Source organism: Oncorhynchus mykiss, chromosome 17, assembly GCF_057628025.1.
Source record: "Oncorhynchus mykiss isolate SJ-2025 chromosome 17, ASM5762802v1, whole genome shotgun sequence".
Lineage (NCBI taxonomy): Eukaryota > Metazoa > Chordata > Actinopteri > Salmoniformes > Salmonidae > Oncorhynchus > Oncorhynchus mykiss.
The window spans coordinates 5,582,845-5,602,634 of record NC_143038.1 but is presented as its reverse complement, the minus strand read 5'-3'; the positions used below and the strand labels follow the sequence as shown (position 1 = coordinate 5,602,634).

The 19,790-nt window shown below is 42.1% G+C and overlaps 3 protein-coding genes across 9 annotated transcripts in view; 1 reads left to right on the top strand and 2 right to left on the bottom strand.

Annotated features, from left to right (window-relative positions):
- The window catches only part of LOC110493536 (SH3 and PX domain-containing protein 2A), a 122,180-nt gene extending 120,139 nt beyond the window's left edge, over positions 1-2,041 (bottom strand). For 2 of the 4 annotated variants that reach the window (XM_036949457.2, XM_036949458.2), the window contains exon 1: positions 1,451-2,035. In XM_036949457.2, the coding sequence (XP_036805352.2) occupies positions 1,451-1,522 (72 nt within the window). In that variant the 5' untranslated portion in view covers positions 1,523-2,035. Of the gene's footprint in view, positions 1-1,450 lie in introns of all 4 variants that reach the window. The other 2 variants (XM_036949459.2, XM_036949460.2) reach the window with 2 other exon arrangements.
- Positions 2,042-2,673: 632 nt separating this feature from the next.
- LOC110493535 (STN1 subunit of CST complex) lies at positions 2,674-7,122 on the bottom strand. Of its 4 annotated transcripts, none has more exons than XM_021567866.3 (9): positions 6,759-7,122; positions 6,579-6,674; positions 6,382-6,459; positions 6,132-6,308; positions 5,840-5,966; positions 5,519-5,693; positions 3,718-3,855; positions 3,418-3,490; positions 2,674-3,301 (listed from the first exon to the last, which is right to left on the bottom strand). In XM_021567866.3, the coding sequence occupies exons 1-9, from the start codon at positions 6,904-6,906 to the stop codon at positions 3,144-3,146; spliced, it is 1,170 nt and encodes a 389-aa protein (XP_021423541.1). In that variant the 5' UTR covers positions 6,907-7,122; the 3' UTR covers positions 2,674-3,143. The 4 variants fall into 4 exon arrangements, with proteins under 4 accessions (XP_021423541.1, XP_021423543.1, XP_021423542.1 ...); XM_021567868.3 differs by having other exon boundaries at positions 5,543-5,693; XM_021567867.3 differs by having other exon boundaries at positions 6,132-6,305; positions 6,759-7,101.
- A 546-nt stretch (positions 7,123-7,668) lies between these two features.
- Positions 7,669-19,790, top strand: part of slkb (STE20-like kinase b) — a 34,664-nt gene continuing 22,542 nt past the window's right edge. The window contains exons 1-4 of the mRNA XM_021567865.3: positions 7,669-8,530; positions 10,045-10,209; positions 16,413-16,461; positions 16,808-16,957. Coding sequence (XP_021423540.2) covers positions 8,378-8,530; positions 10,045-10,209; positions 16,413-16,461; positions 16,808-16,957 — 517 coding nt within the window. The 5' untranslated portion in view covers positions 7,669-8,377. The remainder of the gene's footprint in view (positions 8,531-10,044; positions 10,210-16,412; positions 16,462-16,807; positions 16,958-19,790) is intronic.

Here is a 19,790-nt window from a genome sequence, read left to right as displayed (position 1 = left end):
ATGGTTACAACGGAAACTAGGCCAGAGAGAGGCCCATGAGACTGCACAGCCCCAAAACACAACTGAACACAACACTGGCCTGGGAATCACCAGCAACAACTAACAACGTGCAATACATGTAGTACGTCTAATGGTTGAGTAGGTCTATGTGGATCTGATGGCTGTTGGCGCATGATGTTCCTTGCAGGTTAGGTATAATATAAGCTACAACATCCCAAAAGCCTGCATGTGTGTAAATCTTAAAGAGATATTGATGTATAAGCACACTACAGGGAAATTCTGAAAATATAATATACTTGCCTGAGTGCATGATTGAGTGCAACATGGAGTGTTTGAGTTGACAACATCGAGTATGATCATATTTAATGAGATTGATAATAACTTGTTTGTTAGCTATGTGTCGAGTCCCACGAGTCTGGAGTGTAATGAGATATTGATTCGTATGCCTGCTGTAGGCAAAGTTCAAAAATATCACTTTCCCAAGAGTACAGTAAGCTGCCTTGAGGGACCCATAGGTAGACTACAGTAGCTCTGTGTTCAATTGTACAACACAGAGGATAACTACTGAATTCATGAGTTCATGATAAACATGTAAGGGTAGTCTATCCAATCATTCACTTTGGCTATTGCCTGCATGATTCTAGACAGGAGGTACTGTACTAAACAGTGAATTTGTCTCATGAAATGTGTTTTAGCTTGAATTGGCAATAAACTATGCCAGGTCTTGTGATTTATAATATAATAATATAATATAAGCCATTTGGCAGATGCTTTTATCCAAAGCGACTTACAGTCAGTCATGTGTGCATACATTTTACGAATGGGTGGCCCCGGGAATCAAACCCACAACTGCCATGCTCTACCAACTGAACAACTTAAGTCATAAGTAGTATGTCATACCACCATTTATGACAAAGGTTGTTATCATTCTCATGACATAGTCTCTACAGATGTGGCATTCTAAGAAACTCCCGAGATATACCAAACTAGTCTATATTAGTTCCAGTTGAATAAAGCATCACAGTTCGGCTTCTCATGTTATTGAAAAAGATACGCCACAGTCGTAACCTGTCATTACTTATAGTGTCTGTATTGTCACTAGTTATAACCCTTCTTTATATTCATCGGTTAGGCTATAACACATTCAAATGAATGACAAGAATGACATATGTGTTCTAAGAGGCCAGTGCCATACACAGGATATATCATCTACACAATTTGATAAACGGAGATATTGATTGGCAGACTGAATCAATAACTCATGAATCATTGGCTAGTTTAATCAAAACTGTAATGAGCTGCGATGACTGGTATAGGCTATAAGTGGGGAAACCTTTCACCGTGTATTCTATTCATAAATAGATACAGAATATATTAGGTAGTCATTGTAGTTCGGATTTTGAATGGACCCAGGTAGGTAGATAAATGGTGAGGGGGGTATCCTACTCACGTAATGTTTGGACGGATTGCGCCGCTTCTCCACGTCCACGACTTTTACATCCAACACTGTCCGAAACTGCATCTTGACGTTGGAAATGGCTACAGCGTACACACACAATAAATGCAATATCCCAGTTCCTGTAGTAGGCTATAGCCTCTGCAGTTCAAGAAACGTTGGAGAAGAAGAATTCAATAAGGACATTCATTGATTGGGTTGTCGATTCTAGCTAATGTTCCGGCGCAGGGAATCAAATGTCTTGCCTTGAGTATGCGTAATATACCCAAATGCAGAATATATCATAGTCCCTATCAATTGAAAATATATATTTATATGGCTAAAACATTCTGCCCGAAATCCGAAAGGCGATATCTTCACGTTGGACAACAAGGCAGGCTGGCAAGCAGTCGCATGCTGAGAAGGAGGTCACCTCAAATAGGAAAGTGGAGCGAGTTCCTTTGTGTTGGACCACAATACCTTCAGCGAGGGGTGCATACCTGTAGGCTATATAGGGTTGGGGTAGACTGAAAAAGCCACCGAATTCACCGCCAAATGCCTCCAGAAGCAAGCAAGGCGCAGAGACAATCTTTTTTTTTTTTGGGGGGGGGGGGGGGGGTTAGTGGGATGGGCTTGCTTGTCGTGCGTCCACCAGTGGGATCAAGCATTTGGGGTAAACTGTGCTAGAAGATTGAAGTCCCATATTCCAACTCATAGTTTATGGAATACTTGCATGTAGTTCTGTGTATCTTGGCATTGTCTATGTGTTTGTAAACATTTAGATATGTTGGAAAAGATGCGTAATCATTGTAATAATATTCACGAGCTGTAAACCTTCAAAGTGTTCCCAACAGTGGCTACAATGTAGCTAATGACAAGAAAAATGTGAACGTCACACTGCGCTTAGATCATGTAAGGATACTTTTTTATGAATGTGATTGGTTTCAGCATAACAATTTAACTCTTCATTATCAAAAGCATTTATGGTTAAATAACCATTACAAAGGCTACAAATAGCTATAACAACCTATTTGTTCTTTGGGCCTAGATAGCATAAACGATTCCATATATTGCTTCTTATGCCTCGCAGTTTCGTTGACAGCGGTGGCAACTGAGTCATAAGACGCTATAGGCTGCTCTCATCAATAGCTTGGACGTATGGATAGATGTTTCAAAGTGGACCAATCAGCGAACGGGCTGCATCGCGGTGCATATTAAACGACGAAATACTGCCCCCGTGTGCAAAATGAGCATATGCTCCAAGTTTAATTCTAAATCCAGGTATTGTACACATAATTTATACAACTTTAGCACATTTTAAAAATAAATATTGCACAAAACTGTACTCCTTAAATACACATTCATACAAATGTACATAGCTCCAGCATGATTGATAGCGACTGACATCTTGAAGACGGCCATGTTAAGTAATAATCACATTTATTAAGGTCATATTTATTAGGGCACACGTTATACATATTGTAATGAAACAGCAGGGAGCAGGTCTCGAACCCTCAACCTTCGAGCCCGAGGTCCGGCGCGCTATCGACTGTGCCCGAAAAGCATGCTCGTGCGGCAGAGTCGATTTCCGCGCTTATAAACCCGCTTAAAAACATGCGTTTCTTATTGGACAAGGTCGGATAGTACCTCCCCGTTTCACTCCCATTTCAGATAGTTTGTGGAATGTCCCAGAATGTCTAAATCAGCGTCAGAGGATAGTGTAATGACTGTCGCTGGTGCTGATGATGTCACTATTACACTCCAGAGCTTTGAGGACCAGTTCCAAGGCTGCCTTGCTCACGTTGCGACTGTACCTCTGTCTCACACTGGACAGGATGTGCAGGATGTGGCAACCCTTTTCCGCATCTGGCAACGCGAGAGAAATACCATCAATACATATTATAATACACTGGTATAGCACTGGGGGAGCAGTATATTGTAAAGTACTCTAAAAGGAGTAAGAAGAGGGGAAATCCCCTTACATTTCTCTCGTCTGCAATCTTCCCGAAGAATGTCTCTGATTGCCATGAGAAGATCCTTGTCCCGTTCCGTTACCTAAAGGGGTGAAATACGGTAGAATCAATACTTGTGTCATTCCAATATAACCTTCAGTCACCACAATAATACAATGAAAGATCAGTCTCAAAATTATTCATTCTTCTATGCTGAGCACTTTGCTTGTGTCCCACATCCCATGAGCCTCAGCGTCAAAGTGTTTGATGAGCTTCACATAGATATCACAGAGGATCTCAGTGCTATATTGATGTGCTGCTGCTGCTTACATGGTAAACTTCATCCTGACATTTGACCTTGCGGAACACCAAGCCTTCGTCCTGCAGAATCTGAAGGCTCTTCTGGAGTAGCTCCCTGAGCTGTTTGAAAGATGTTGGTGGACCCGATGATGGACCAGCCTCAGGCTCCTAGCATCAAATCAGATTTAAAAAAAAATACAATTCCACTTTAAAATGAACAACTTAAAAGCTTAATGGTGCCTTCATAAACCCTTTATAATGCCTACATAGATGTTTCACAAATGATCTAGGCTATATTCATATACAGTGGGGAGAACAAGTATTTGATAACCTGCAAAATCGGCAGTGTTTCCTACTTACAGTACAAAGCATGTAGAGGCCTGTCATTTTTATCATAGGTACACTTCAACTGTGAGAGACGGAATCTAAAACAAAAATCCAGAAAATCACATTGTATGATTTTTAAGTCATTAATTAGCATTTTATTGCATGACATAAGTATTTGATCACATACCAACCAGTAAGAATTCAGGCTCTCACAGGCCTGTTAGTTTCTTTAAGAAGCCCTCCTGTTCTCCACTCATTACCTGTATTAACTGCACCTGTTTGAACTCGTTACCTATATAAAAAGACACCTGTCCACACACTCAAACAGACTCCAACCTCTCCACAATGGCCAAGACCAGAGAGGGTGTAAGGACATCAGGGATAATTGTAGACCTGCATAAGGCTGGGATGGGCTACAGGACAATAGGCAAGCAGCTTGGTGAGAAGGCAACAACTGTTGGTGCAATTTATTAGAAAATGGAAGAAGTTCAAGATGACGGTCAATCACCCTCAGTATGGGGCTCCATGCAAGATCTCACCTCGTGGGGCATCAATGACCATGTGGAAGGTGAGGGATCTATCCAGAACTACATGGCAGGACCTGGTCAATGACCTGAAGAGAGCTGGGACCACAGTCTCAAAGAACCATTAGTAACACACTACGCCGTCATGGATTAAAATCCTGCAGCGCATGTCCAGGCCCGTCTGAAGTTTGCCAATGGCCATCTGGATGATCCAGAGGAGGAATGGGAGAAGGTCATGTGGTCTGATAAGACAAAAAGAGCTTTGTGGTCTAAACTCCACTCGCCGTGTTTGGAGGACCCCAACAACACCATCCCAACCGTGAAGCATGGAGGTGGAAACATCATTCTTTGGGGATGCTTTTCTGCAAAGGGGACAGGACGACTGCACCATATTGAGGGGAGGATGGATGGGGCCATGTATCGCGAGACCTTGGCCAACAACCTCCTTCCCTCAGTAAGAGCATTGAAGATGGGTTGTGGCTGGGTCTTCCAGCATGACAACGACCCGAAACACACAGCCAGGGCAACTAAGGAGTGGCTCCGTAAGAAGCATCTCAAAGTCCTGGAGTGGCCTAGCCAGTCTCCAGACCTGAACCCAATAGAACATCTTTGGAGGGAGATGAAAGTCCATATTGCCCAGCCCCAAAACCTGAAGGATCTGGAGAAGGTATGTATGGAGGAGTGGGCCAAAATCCCTGCTGTAGTGTGTGCAAACCTGGTCAAGAACTACAGGAAACGTATGATCTCTAATTGCAAACAAAGGTTTCTATACCAAATATTAAGTTCTGCTTTTCTGATGTATCAAATACTTATATCATGCAATAAAATGCAAATTAATTACTTAATCATACAATGTGATTTTCTGGATTTTTGTTTTAGATTCAGTCTCTCACAGTTGAAGTGTACCTATGATTAAAAAAAATACAGACTACATGCTTTGTAAGTAGGAAAACATGCTAAATCAGCAGTGTATCAAATACTTGTTCTTCCCACTGTATGTGTACTTGTTCTGCTGCTGTCTTCTGAGGTTGTCTGGAGACCAGAGGCTGTAGAAGGTCCTGGACATCATAGGGTCTGAACCTGGTGACTTCTTTCACTTTCAGGAAGTCCTTCAGGATATGAGTGGCTCTGCCAAGCAGGTATGAAGCAGAACCACTGCAGGAATACCAAATAAGCCATAAAGATATTCACAAAAATGTCACTAAATCAAAGTTTGAAGCTATATCATGCATACTACCCGAAATGATGCTGCTACTCACTGACCGGCAATTGAATACAGCTAAAGAGATTACTAGACCTACCCTTGAATGTTAGGGTTCTGTGCACTGCTGTCCAGATGGAATGGTTTATCATAGCACTCTCTGTAGAGCTGAGGAACCTCCATCATCCAGGATATCTGGACCGCCATCACTGGGTCTGACACTTTATCTACAACCAACATATTGGGGGGCCATTAGAGATTGTAAGGACAACAATATGTCAGGTTTAATAAACTGTGTATAGTTGCAAAATGCAGAAGTGTGTGTCCACATGCGCATGACCGTGCATGCCTGCGTCTGTGTGACCATGCTCATGCGTCGCCTCTCCACTCACAGTAAGTGGAGGCCATTATCTCTCGCTGTTGTCTGGAGGTCTTGACGGGCCCTCGCACCCTGAGCAGTTCTCCTATCTCCAGGTGGGAGCTGCTATGTTGGGCTTGCCGTAGTTTCTTCAGCTCGTTGGCTGGGTTGAAGTCTTCACGAGCGCTGCTACCGAAGGACCTTGCCCCTGCTGAAGATATTACAGCCAACCGTGAACATGAACAGGGCTGACACACAGCTATAATGAGAATATCTGCACTTACGTGTAGCAGGGTCACCTTGCTCCCTCCACGGTTCATCTTTCCAGCAAAGGCTGTTTATAACACCAGTACCATCATCAACTGTGAAGCAATGATAACAGCAACCATATTGGACTCAATGTTTGCATGTGGATAATAGTTTGATGTGAAGAGACAAAGTAGGAATATTTCAAAATGAATCAACTGAGCTTCATCATTACCACCGTAACAGAAGAAGTCTTCTCGCTCTCGTTTGTACACCACAGTCCCGAGCACATCAACTTTGAATATCGGGTGAGAGTTGTAGAAGTATATCCCTAGGTTAGGGGAAATTAAATGTGTTAGCTAGTAATGTTGAATAAACATGGCATTCACGTTGTCAAAACTGAAGGTAAAAGCACCTGACACTTGACAGGACTCTCTCATCTGTAGGATGTCTTTGACATAGAGCCTGGTGAAAGCGTTGAACATGGGGTCCAGTCCCCACAGCATTGAAGGTGGTTCCTCCCAGACACTATCCTCCTCTGGATCCTTCGCTTCAGGCTGCATACCATCATAGGCGACTCACTACACGCGATCAAAGACAATCAAAAGTAGCAAGCTAACCTACTTACGTACGTACGAACGATTACTCATCTCTCCCTCGCTTAGTTAGTTTGTTTTGCTTCGTTTTCCCGGGAAATGGTTTGACATTTGAGCAAATATTTGCACTGCTTCCGCAGAAGTCTGAGTTTCCGGTCACGTGAATTTCCCACACGTAAATATATAGATGTAAAAAAAAAATGAAAATAGAACAGATTAAATAAACCATGTATTTATGTTAACATATTTTACTCGTGAAGGACAATTATTAATATATGTAAATGTGGTAAAGATAACAATGTTGAAAAGTTTGCGGCTGCACGAGCGAGTGCACGTCTCGCATGGGTATCTGGGACATGTCGTTTTAAGCAATATAATGAGAGAAGAAAGAAACCCATCACTGTATCAGACTGTATTATCTCTCATATTGATGCAATTATCAGAATTGAACATTTTCAATATTAGGGTAAATGTGCAATCTTTTTTAATGAGGCTATATGGCTTTTCTTTCTCGTTAAATTTGACTTAGGATTTACAAAATGTTGCAGGGCTGAACAATAGGCCTGGACTATGAATGCATTGAATAGGCCTCTACAAAATGTCGTACTCCTTAAAATATTATTTAAACGTTTTCTTTAATTTATGAATAATGTCTAACACATAATGCTAGCCTCCAGTGCTGAGGGTGGAAGCAACGTCCTCTAGGAGCTCTCTCCTCCAACATCGATCAAGCGTGAAGAAGTGAAAGAACTACAGTTGCGGGCTCATGAACGCGCATTTGACACCAAATCCTCTAGATTACTGGACCCCGTGCTTCGCCAAGGGAAAGAACATTGTCTTATCATACCAACGGTGTTTTTATTCGATATACATAAATTCAAGTGACTTTGGGGGATCGAATATAACATTTATTGGAATATAATTATTTTGAAGGGTCGATTCTCTACCTTCTCTGTTTGCTCTTTGGCTGAGGAAAGAGCCCTGCCGTTTGCGTTGTCAGGCCAGTGTTGGTTGTTCTGAGTTAAGGAACAGCAGCAACTTCCCGTGCTTACTTTGCACTGTGAAAGTCTATTCTTTGGACGGAAATACAATGCCAGGAGACATCAAAGTGAATATTGTTGGTGTAAGAATCAACAATAGCCCATGATGTCGTTGGAACTTCATTTTGTTATGGGATAACTGTGATATCGTTGCCATAATAACGGTTTGACCATCAATTATTTCAGTCTAACAGTATTTGAAATCATTCTGAATTGTTATAATACGGTAACCTATTGAATATGCCACCCCGGAGTCTGCTTGACTCAGAAGAACACACCAAGGGACCTAAGTAAACACAACAGTTCAAGTCCTATGCAGTAGAACGCACTGATGATCTTCGAATTGCTGGATATTCATTCCTTTGTCCACTATCTATCTGAAGAAGGCTGGCTTGAAAATGGCATCCTTTTTCAATTTCCGTAAAATCTTTAAATTGGGTGCTGAGAAGAAGAAGAAACAGTATGAGCATGTCCACAGAGACGAGAACCCAGAGGAGATATGGGAGATCATTGGAGAACTGGGGGATGGAGCCTTTGGGAAAGTCTATAAGGTAGGATAGGTCCTTTTGAGTCATTGTAGACCTCTTCTGATTTGTTGTAGCAATGATGATGACATTGTAAACACGTTACACTTACAGTTTTAAAACCATCTTTCAAGAGTCATGTCATGTGTGTGTTCGTCTCCGACCACTCTGCTGTAACCAATTGGAGTAACAAATCTTACATCGTGTTCCTTGGAATTCTTCACTTCGGCTACGACTGGAAATGTTACTTCTTACTCTTATGATTAGGACGAAGCTCAACATTGGATTAATGACTGCCATTCTTTTCATTTTGGTCAGCATTGCCAACTACACTGTCTCCAGTCCCCACACACACATACACGTATGCACGCGCACACACACACACAGCTATTTCTTCCCAAACTCTGATTGTTAGGCCATTCACAGCAGCCCTAAACCGTCTTAGATGAGTCGCAATACATTGTGGCATTCTTTTCACCGACCTCGATGCATGGGCAGAGCAAAAAGCATTGTTTACATGAGTGACATTGAATGTGATCACCCGTGAGTGGAGGGCCAAGACCAGTAGCAGGGTGCTTTGTCGACGCTTTTCCAATTAGCTTGTTTGTTCTTCTGCAGCCACCAGCCTATTTTTGGGCATGGTGTAACGGTATAATAATAGCCATCTGGATCCCTACCATGATTGTGCTCTGTTTTCAATTTATTTCTGATCTATTATGGTTTCCAAATCTAACTATTACTTGTCGTAGAGAATCCCAAATGCCTTAGTCAGTTTAGTAACAGATGCCATGTGAAGTTGACGACTACTACAACCAAACCGTTGGCTGCTCCATGAACAAAGCACAGCAACATTTACTCTACATTTACTAAGAATAGTAAATAATGGACTATCCTGGCACTACTAGAGCTACAACAGGCCAAATCCAATATGCTGCAATCTCATGATGAGTCACCCTATTTGAACCGGCCTCCAAACTCCCCATCCATTCATAGTGAAAGAGAAGTGTGTGTGTGTGCTGAATATGGATCCATCCTGTGAATGTGATCATGTGTAATGTGATAATACGGGGGATAATGTATTCAAATCATTTCGATGGCAGACGTGACCTGAGGAACACAACCAAGGTTAAGAGGAAGTGCCATATCCCATATCACTGCTGTCCGCATCCAGCACATCCTGCTATGAGACACGACCAAAACAAACGGCAGACAGTTCCACTTCAAATGGAATTGGGACTTGTGCTGTGATGGTCGTCATCAAAGATGTGAAAAATACATTTGAGAAAAAGTGTCAGTTTGCTGCTTTTTTTTTTTTTTTTTTTTGCGAACGTCATGTGAAATCTGATCTCAACTCTTCTCTTGATGAGAGCAACAACGGGACCCATTCTATTCTATCATTTCCACAAAGCCCCCCCCCCAAAAAAATAACTCGCTCACTCTAACCTTGGTACGTCTTCCACGGGCATCAACAGAACTCAAGTCTATTCCATTGTCAGAATCCACCATAATAACCCTCTCACTTCTGCCTGTGTGTCTCTTAGGCCCAGAACAAGCAAACAGGCATTCTGGCTGCAGCTAAAGTGATCGACACCAAGACGGAGGAGGAGCTGGAGGACTATATGGTAGAGATCGATATCCTGGCCTCCTGCGACCATCACAACATAGTGAAGCTGCTGGACGCCTTCTACTACGACAGCAAGCTATGGGTGAGTAGGGAGTGGTGTTTTCAGCGGAGGTTGGGCTTTGTTAGCGGTGCTGCTGTGATTGTGCAATTACTAACATCAATACACTAACTCTTGAAGGTCTATTCACCGGAACATTGGTTGAGAGACGGAATGTTTTATGGAGAATCAGCTAAGATCAGCAGTGTACTGCAGTGTCGTCCTTAGCTGGGGCCTCTTAACTAGGCTATTATGAGTGGTGAAGACTGACCTGTGTCGTGGCTGTCAGTACAATGGAATGTTCATCCTCCTCTCACACCTACGCTACCTCGGTTATTGTCTTCCCAGGTCAAAGTTCAAACGAGCACATACACTAGCAGCATTTATTGTAGGTTATTGCCATATTTGCCTTTTTCGTCGTCACGATATCACTGAGTGATGTTGTGTCTTTCTGTCACCTCCCAAAGTAACTAGAGTCCATCCATATAACCCTCTCTTTGTGTACACATTGTTCTAGTCCTCACCTTGGGGGATGGTGGTCACTTCCTGTGAATTTTGATTGGATTTGGAGATCTAGTTTCAGATGACTTTTCCCGGGGCACACCTGTGTCCGTAGATAAGGATGACATAATTGCATTGGGAAAGTGGTCATGCATAAATTAGGACATTTGTGCGATCATATCTAACTAGCTAGTAATAAGGGACCATCTGTTTTGTTTTGGTCTTCTTGGCATAGGACACCTAAAATGAACCAAGCTATATAGGAATATAATACAAAAGAATACCTATAAAACAAAGGCATTTCCACCTTTCATTCAGGAAAAGTGGATTCAACAAATGATACGTAATATAAAATCTAAATCCACACGGTCAGTTCTTCTAAGGTGCTACCTGATAGGCTACATACCCTAGCCTCCCAAGAGCGCCAAAGCAGAACGAGACAAAAGCTCCATCGCTTTTTTCAAGCTCATCAAAAGCTGTGATGATTACCTGCAGTATTTGGTGACACTGCAGCTCTGTTGAGTGCTCAGCCCTTTCCTCTCCATTGTCTGCTGAACAATGGCTTCTAGACCAATGGAGGTTGTGTATTGATTATTATCTAGGCTTTTTTATTTAGCCTTTATTTAACAAGACAAGTCAAATAAGAACAAATGCTTATTTACAATGACGGCCCGGTAACAGTGGGTTAACTGCCTTGTTCAGGTGCAGAACGTCAGATTTTTACCTTGTCCGCTCAGGGGATTCGATCTAACAACCTTTCGGTTGCTGGCCCAACGCTCTAACCACTAGGCTACCTGCCACTTACATGGTAGCTGGTGTGTAATTAGAGAGAGCAAGAGATGAGCACAGGCGCTCTTGCTGTAGATGAAAGACTTGACGTTCTAAAAGGCTGTGTCGAGGTCAAGTCTGGAGAGTGATTTATTTAGTCTTCCTCATTTGATATGGCTCTAATAACAATGTGGTAAAACCACATTATGTTTAAGGGGTTAGATTAGGGACAGTAGCCATTTTATGTTTCCTCAATTTCACTTGGGTTTCCACAATGTGTGACTGAAGCTAACCCTTTTACCATGCACATACCCACTTTGCAAGTTATTGGATAGACGGGCAGCTAAAGGTCCCGAAGCTTCTGCACATGTGCAGGATTCTCTACTTTTCCCACAGTCTCTGCTCTACTCGTAGAGAACAGGCCACTCTGGCGAACGGTGCTCATTTAATAAAGTTAGATCAAAGCTGAATCAGGGTCTGCGAGATCACTTAATGATGGTATTCTACGTAAGTGAACGACATGTGCTTCGATTGAAACCAAACACGGGTAGGCTACAGTTGAACACCATCTGCTCTAAAATGTGCTCACTGTACATCATTCAAAAGAACGCTGTAGGCTACCTCGGAACACTGTAGGCTACCTCGGAACAACACTGTAGGCTACCTCGGAACAACACTGTAGGCTACATCGAAATAACTCAAGAAGATCTACAGTGCCTTCGGAAGTATTCAGACCCTTCGACTTTTTCCACATTTTGTTATGTTACAGCCTTATTCTAAAATGGATTAAATAGTCGCCCCCCCCCCCATCAATCTACACACAATACCCCATAATATCAAATAAAAAATAAAACAATTTAAATAAAAAACTGAAATATCACATTCAGACCCTTTACTCAGTACTTTGTTGAAGCACCTTTGGCAGTGATTACAACCTTCAGCCTTCTTGGATATGAGGCTACAAGCTTGGCACACCTGTATTTGGGGAGTTTTTCCCTTTCTTCTCTGCAGATCCTCTCAAGCTCTGTCAGGTTGGATGTGGAGCGTTGCTGCACAGCTATTTTCAGGTGTCTCCAGAGATGTTCAATCAGGTTCAAGTTCGGGCTCTGGCTGGGCCACTCAAGGACATTCAGAGACTTGTCGCGAAGCCACTCCTGCATTGTCTTGACTGTGTCCGTTGTCCTGATTTTGAAGGTGAACCTTCGTCCCAGTCTGAGCTCTCTGGAGACGATTTTCATCAAGGATCTCTCCTGTGCTTTGCTCCGTTCATCTTTGCCTCGATCCTGACTAGTCTCCCAGTCCCTGCTGCTGAAAAACATACATCATGCTGCCACCACCATGCTTCACCGAAGGAATGGTTCCAGGTTTCTTCCATTCGTGACGCTTGGCATTCAGGCCAAATAGTTCAATCTTGGTTTCATCAGACCAGAGAATCTCTTTTCTCATGGTCTGAGAGTCTTCAGGTGCCTTTTGGCAAACTCCAAGCGGGCTGTCGGGTGCCTTTAACTGAGGAGTGGCTTCTGTCTGGCCACTCTACCATAAATGCCTGATTGGTGGAGTGCTGCAGAGGTGGCTGTTCTTCTGGAAGGTTCTCCCATCTCCACAGAAGAACTCTAGACCTCTGTCAGAGTGACCATCGGGTTCTTGGTCACCTCCCTGACCAAGGCCCTTCTCCCCCAATTGCTCAATTTGGCCAGGTGGCCAGCTCTAGGGAGTCTTGGTGGTTCTAAATTTCTCCCATTTAAGACTGATAGAAGCCACTGTGTTCTTGGGGACCTTCAATGCTGCATAAATGTTTTGGTAACCTTCACCATATCTGTGACTCGACACAATCCAGTTTCGGAGAACTACGGACAATTCCTTCGACCTCATGGCTTGGTTTTTGCTCTGACATACACTGTCAACTGTGGGACCTTATATAGACAGGTGTGTGCCTTTCCAAATCATGTCCAATCTATTTAATTTACCACAGGTGGACTCCAATCAAGTTGTAGAAACATCTCAAGGATGATCAATGGAAACAGAATGCAACTGAACTCAATTTCGAGTCTCATAGCAAAGGGGTTTGAATAGTTATGTAAATAGTGTTTTTTTATTTTTTATGAATTTGCTAAAAATTCTACAAACCCGTTTTCGCTTTGTCATTATGGGGTATTGTGTGTAGATTGCTGAGAAATATATATTTAATCCATTTTAGGATAAGGCTGTAACGTAACAAAATGTGAAAAAGTCAAGGGGTCTGAATACTTTCCGAAGGCACAGTAAATGCATATCCCCATGAAACTGAATGGGATCAAATGGTTGGTATGCAGATGCTTCATGGACTTTTCACTGGTAAAACTAAAATAATTATCATTAACGATTTTACAGTGAGAAATGATGAATGGAGGGTGACGACAACATTATTTGCGTAAAGGTAAAGAAACATGCGCAGTACGTGATTCAGATCTTCAGCTCTGGGGAAAAGGGACGGATGGGGCTGTTACCTACGGATCCGCAGACTCAGCCATTCTAATTTCCTATCCTAACCCCAATGTACTTGACCTTAGACTGTTATGCCTAATCACGGGTCAGATCATATGCCTATTTTGTCATACGTTGCATATCTTTGTCTCCCAAACCTAAATTGACCTGATCTTTTAACCTTTGTTTGGGATCTTAGCCACACAGCTGCTATCTCAGAGTTGTGTCCTCCTCCTCTCTCTGCACCACATGAATTGCTCCTCAGAGGGCTGTGTGTGTGCTGGGAGAGGAAGTCATGGTGACAGCCCTGTAGTTCCTCTCTACCCGCCTGTCACTGTAAAGACCCACTGTTTGGCCTATTGTACACGATTGTACATGCAGCTGGACCAAAACAACAGCTCGCCTACCAGTGAAACAACACCACAAGGGCCTGTATGAATGACAAGGCTGTTTCAAGGCTTAGGCGGAGCATACTGTCTTATTTTACAAGAGTTTTGTTGGGTAGAATGAAAGGTTTTTGTTGAATTGTATGTTCGATATGGTTGTAATAAGGCTAAGCTAAGAATTGGTTCATCTTTTGTATAAACATCACAGCACAGTCGAAAAAGATATGGCAAATAGAAATCAACTGGATGGTGTTCAGAGATAGATGGGAGGGGTTGAGTGGAGCTGATGGTTGGGACTAAAAACAAACAAAAAGAGAACTATTGTAAAATATACTGTGTCCGTGAAATGTATATAGTATGTATAATCTGGAAGTAGAAGCCTAAGAGTTGTTGTCCATTAGTTTACTCCAATTGGGGTAGGGTTGGTAGGGTTAGGGGACACAGTAAAGGATTTTTGTTGTTGTTGATATATATATATATATATATATATATATATATATATATATATATATATATATATATATATATATATATATATATATATATATATATATATATATATATATATATATATACAAAAAATATATGGGGGATTGGAAATGATGCAGACAATTACATTGATGGAAGCCACAATCTATCTGCAATATTAAAGCTGGTCTACCCACAAAAAAAAAATTTAATAAAAACAAATTAGTTATTCTTAGAAAGGTCACACGGGTCATTGTTGCAATAATTATGTTTGAATCTAAACCTCAATAGGTGAACAGGTCAACTTCCCTCTAAATACTAGCCAAAAGGAGAATATAGAGTACCTATAATTTCTCATTAACTGTTACATTGAGGAAGTGTGTTTTGTCTTCCTCTTCTTGGCACCTCTCACCAAATATGTCTTCCATTGTTTCACTGTCAGTAGCATTTCTCTATTCTACTCAGCCCTAACTAACTACATGTTTTACTGTATTGAGCACAGTAGGGCCGTGGATAAATTGAGCTTGTTTTTTAGTTTTTTGTTAGCCTAATTGTTTCTCTGTTGTGTCCGTAGTGTTAGCAGCATGCTAGGCTAGGTTAGGCTATAGCCCTGATACAGTCCAAAGTCTATTGACATATCAGGACTATGCTAGTCGAACGATACTACCCCCCCCCCCCCCCCCCCCCTACACTGAATGGCTAGGTGTCTCTCTCCTCCGAATACCTAGCCTCATCGCTTCTGCAGCTCTAGCTAGCCCCCTCCCACCTGAGGCGTGCATGGAAACTCCTTATCCTATTTGGGGAAAGGGCTATGTTCTGGCTAGCGACGCTAGGCTAGGCTGCATGTGTATACTCTGAGAAAGCCTTCAGAGCAAAGCAACAGAATGGCCTCTCTGGCCAATCCTCTTACCTCCGCGGCACAAGGCAGCCATATTGAGAGCTTTAAGGCTCAGCAGGTTTCATTCACTGAACCTGGGCAGGAGGAGATTCACTGTTCAACTCACTTTCAAGTTGTTTTACACAGCAAGGCCTGTATACACAAAACGTCTCCGTAGGAGTTCTGATCTAAGATCAGGTCCTCTCTAATGTCCATATAATCAAATTCATTCATTGATTTAAAAGGGAAAACTGATCCTAGATTAGAACGCCTACTCCGAGACACTCTGAGTATACTGGCCACAAACCGGGGAGTTTGGTCTTTAAAAGAAGGAGACTTTTAAAGTGTTGTTTGTATATGAAGCAGGTGACAGGGGGGGGGTTAAGTATGGAGAGGAGAAGGTTGCTGGTCCATAGTGTAACTACTTAGGCCTAAGTGATGGATAGGATAGGTAGAGTCAAGTGTGTTGCGTCTTGATATCATTGAACTTGAGACCCTTTTAAGATCCTTTGCATTGAATTGTAAAGGCTACTGGGTCCAGACAGGACTCCATTGACAAAGACCACATGACACAGTGACTTGTTGTCCTGTAGTACGATGGAAAAGGCTCTTACTTTGTGTAGCTGTAAACACTCACTATAGTTTGTTGTGAATGTATGGTGTGTTTACCTGTTACTGTGGTATTTAAGCTGTTATGGTATTTTAACCTCATTAGATGAATGCTGTTAGTTTTCTTTAATCCACTGTACTGCATCTACTGTAACCATTCTTCTCTTATTTTGCAGATCCTGATAGAGTTCTGTGCGGGTGGAGCGGTGGATGCCGTCATGCTGGGTGAGTCAGTCTTCCTACATCCTACTTCTAAAGAATGTGATAAGCAGATGAGCGATAAATCACTGGTCACAATGGTAACGCATTGAACATTATTATGTGACTGAAACGTGGTGGATATAACGGTATAGTAACAGTTAACTGATATTGAACTACCAGTGATTAGCACCAACACGATGTAGACCACCCTCATAATGCATTGATAAGGTGTCAGTATTAACGTTCTTCATTGATACAGCCGTTAGCCAGCTAAGTCCTGTTGCTGAGGGTGTGTGTGTGACTGCGTGAGTGAAACCCAGTGTGTGAGGAGGAATGCTAAGTATGTGTTTATGTGGCCCCGGTCCCTCAGAGCTAGAAAGGCCCCTGACGGAGCCCCAGATCCGGGTGGTGTGTAAGCAGACCCTCCAGGCCCTCCTCTACCTCCACGACAACAAGGTGATCCACAGAGACCTGAAGGCTGGGAACATCCTGCTATCCCTGAACGGAGATGTCAAACTGGGTAAGAGACTGGGGAAGAGGGGCTGGGAGTTACCTAACCCTGTGTGTTTCACAAACCTCTCCCTGGGGACCCGCATCCGTTCCATGTATTAGAACTATTCCACAGCTAGCACACCCGATTCAACTTGTCAACAATCAAACCCTGGGATAGGTGTTTCAGGTGATGTAGTTCAGGGCTACAACAAAATTATGAAACGTCCACGGGTCCCCTAGGAGACGTTTGAAAACCACTGTCCTAACCAACTATCTGAGCTTAACATGTACATTTAGTCCTTTAGTAGAAGACACTTTTCAGTCATAGTAAAAATCACTACCATACACTCTTAGAAAAAAGGTTATTCGGCTGTCGCTCCACCATTTTGCTGGTTGCTAAAAGACACAAACACAAAACATAAGAATGGGAATCATAGAAATAGCACACATAGAACAGATCTACCGCTTCTAAGACTTGCTTTCAATGAGAACGACAGATTTATAACTCACATTTCTATGTGAATTTGGTTGGTTCACCAAAAAGTTACGTATTGCAGCTTTTAGTAGGGCCAGGGGGAGTTTTTGGATACACCATAGAAGTGCATTCTTGGATGTTCGAGAGTGCATCTGTTGGTGCGTTTAGTCAAAAATAAACGTAAGATATCACCGCTATGAAACACCAAATATGTTTAGAGCAGATGTGGAAGAAAAAAAAGAGGAATTAGGTGGTATTTGTTTGTGAGGTTTATCATAACATTTATAACACAATATACAGACAGAAATATTGCATCATGTAATATTGTAGCCGTCATCGACGAGTCAGTTATGTCACTCAGTTATGGCAATGCTAACTGCCTACAAATCGATTGCGTGTTAGGAAAGCCTGCATGTCATCATTGTTCTGTCATATTGGTACACAGTGAGGGCTGCTCCACACAGTAAGCTCCAGACTCATCATGCAGTAGGTTGTGTATTAGGATGAGTCATAACTTTGTGCGCGTAACGGGCTTGATGTGATAATGCAGTACAAAGTAGGGTATGTATCAGTACAGTGACAACAAAGGTGGCTGTGAAAGTGCCCGTTTGCATGTCAGTGACAGGCAGTGAGAGACTTTGTGTGAAAGGTTAATCACAAACACACACAAAAACACGTACATACACACACACACACACACACACTCTGTTATAAACAACACATGATGTCATCGTAGCAGAAAACAAAATGTCACATGTCTTATCATCAGGTGAATGATACTGGCAAGGATAAGTATTTAACATGTTTAAATTCATAGATTTGGTAGATAGTTTTTCATTATTTTGACCTCCCACATCATAACCCAAGATACACCACCAGTGTTGTTCCCAATGGGAGAAAAGTAAGCTTAGTGGGCAGAACAAGCCAGGTTTGGGCAGAGCCAAGCATCAGCTAGCGCAGTCCTATTGGCACGTTCGAGAATGCATTTGCATATTTCTGTTAGGGAATGCCTAGTCTGTGAACTGAGGGTGTGCAATAGCTCAAATCGCCCTTGCCCTCCTAAACAATGTATTTTTTTCTAATTGTTTCTAAAGGGTCAAGTCTACAAGACTTAGTGCACTCTGTTCATAACAGACATTGTAGTTTTTGGAAGAGAACTGTATTGTTTAATCAAGGAGTAAATTTGTTGAATGTCGGCAAGTTTCATCGAGCTTCAGCTCCTCCCACTTCCCGCCACTGGACTTACTCTCATCATTATATTTGGTCGTTTTAAGCGGATGCTTCAGATGTATACATCCGGTGAGACATCTGGCTCCTTCTAGCTGTGTTATAATTGGAAGAGGAACTCTCACATAATTGTTTGGTTTATTATTTTTTAAATGAACTAGGCAAGTCAGTTCAGAACAAATTCTTATTTACAATGACGGCCAAACCCGGGCGAACCAGATTGGGATGTGATGCAGCCTGGATTCGAACCAGGGACTGTAGTGACGCCTCTTGCACTGAGATGCAGTGCCTTAGACCGCTGTGCCACTCAGGAGCCCACATTTTTATTCATTTGATTATATTAAAAAAGCAATCACACCTGAAAAAGACACATGCACATGAGTGAAATCATAGGGGATAACACACAATAAAGTATGGGACTTATTTCCATTGTGGTCCTGAACATAGCCTATTAGCTAGAATGGTAACAGCAAACACATTTTCGCCAAGAGCATCTTTTTATCTGCTTAAACAAAGGTTAGCCATGTGTAGGCAAAAATGTATGTCCAAGTCAAGAAAGCTTACCAGTGCCCAGCGGCACTTGCCACACTGGTTGCCTATTCGCGGATGCATTTTCAAAGCCTATGTCAGATACAGTGAGTGTAATTTGCTCGATGTTAGAAGTTGAGAAATAAAGTTGACATCGTTAGAAATAAGATAAGATCCGGTTTTCTACTGTAGGTACTCTGCTGTTCAAAAGTTCGGGGTCACTTAGAAATGCCCTTGTTCTTGAAAGAATGCTCAACTAGTCTAAAGAAGGCTAGTTGTATTGCTTCTTTAATCAGGACAACAGTTTTCAGCTGTGCTGACATAATTGCAAAAGTGTTTTCTAATGATCAATTAGCCTTTTTTAAAATGATAAACTTGGATTAGCTAACACAACGTGCCATTGGAACACAGGAGTGATGGTTGCTGATAATGGGTTTCCAGCTACAATAGTTATTTACAACATGAACAATGTCCACACTGTATTTCTGATCAATTTGATGTTATTTTAATGCTTTTCTTTCAAAAACAAGGACATTTTCTAAGTGACCTCAAACCTTTTAACGGTAGTGTATGTCATTTAAAAAAATATTCTGTTGATGCTAGCGATATTAATAAACATTTAGGTTATTAA

Bases quoted from the DNA above. Each gene is read 5' to 3' on its own strand.
- LOC110493535 (XM_021567866.3), bottom strand. From the start codon at position 6,906: ATGCAGCCTGAAGCGAAGGATCCAGAGGAGGATAGTGTCTGGGAGGAA. The intron at 3,856-5,518 runs GTATTTGATACA...ATTTGATGCTAG, and splicing joins ACATACAGTGGGAAGAACAA to GAGCCTGAGGCTGGTCCATC. The intron at 3,302-3,417 runs GTAAGGGGATTT...TCGCGTTGCCAG, and splicing joins AGATTGCAGACGAGAGAAAT to ATGCGGAAAAGGGTTGCCAC.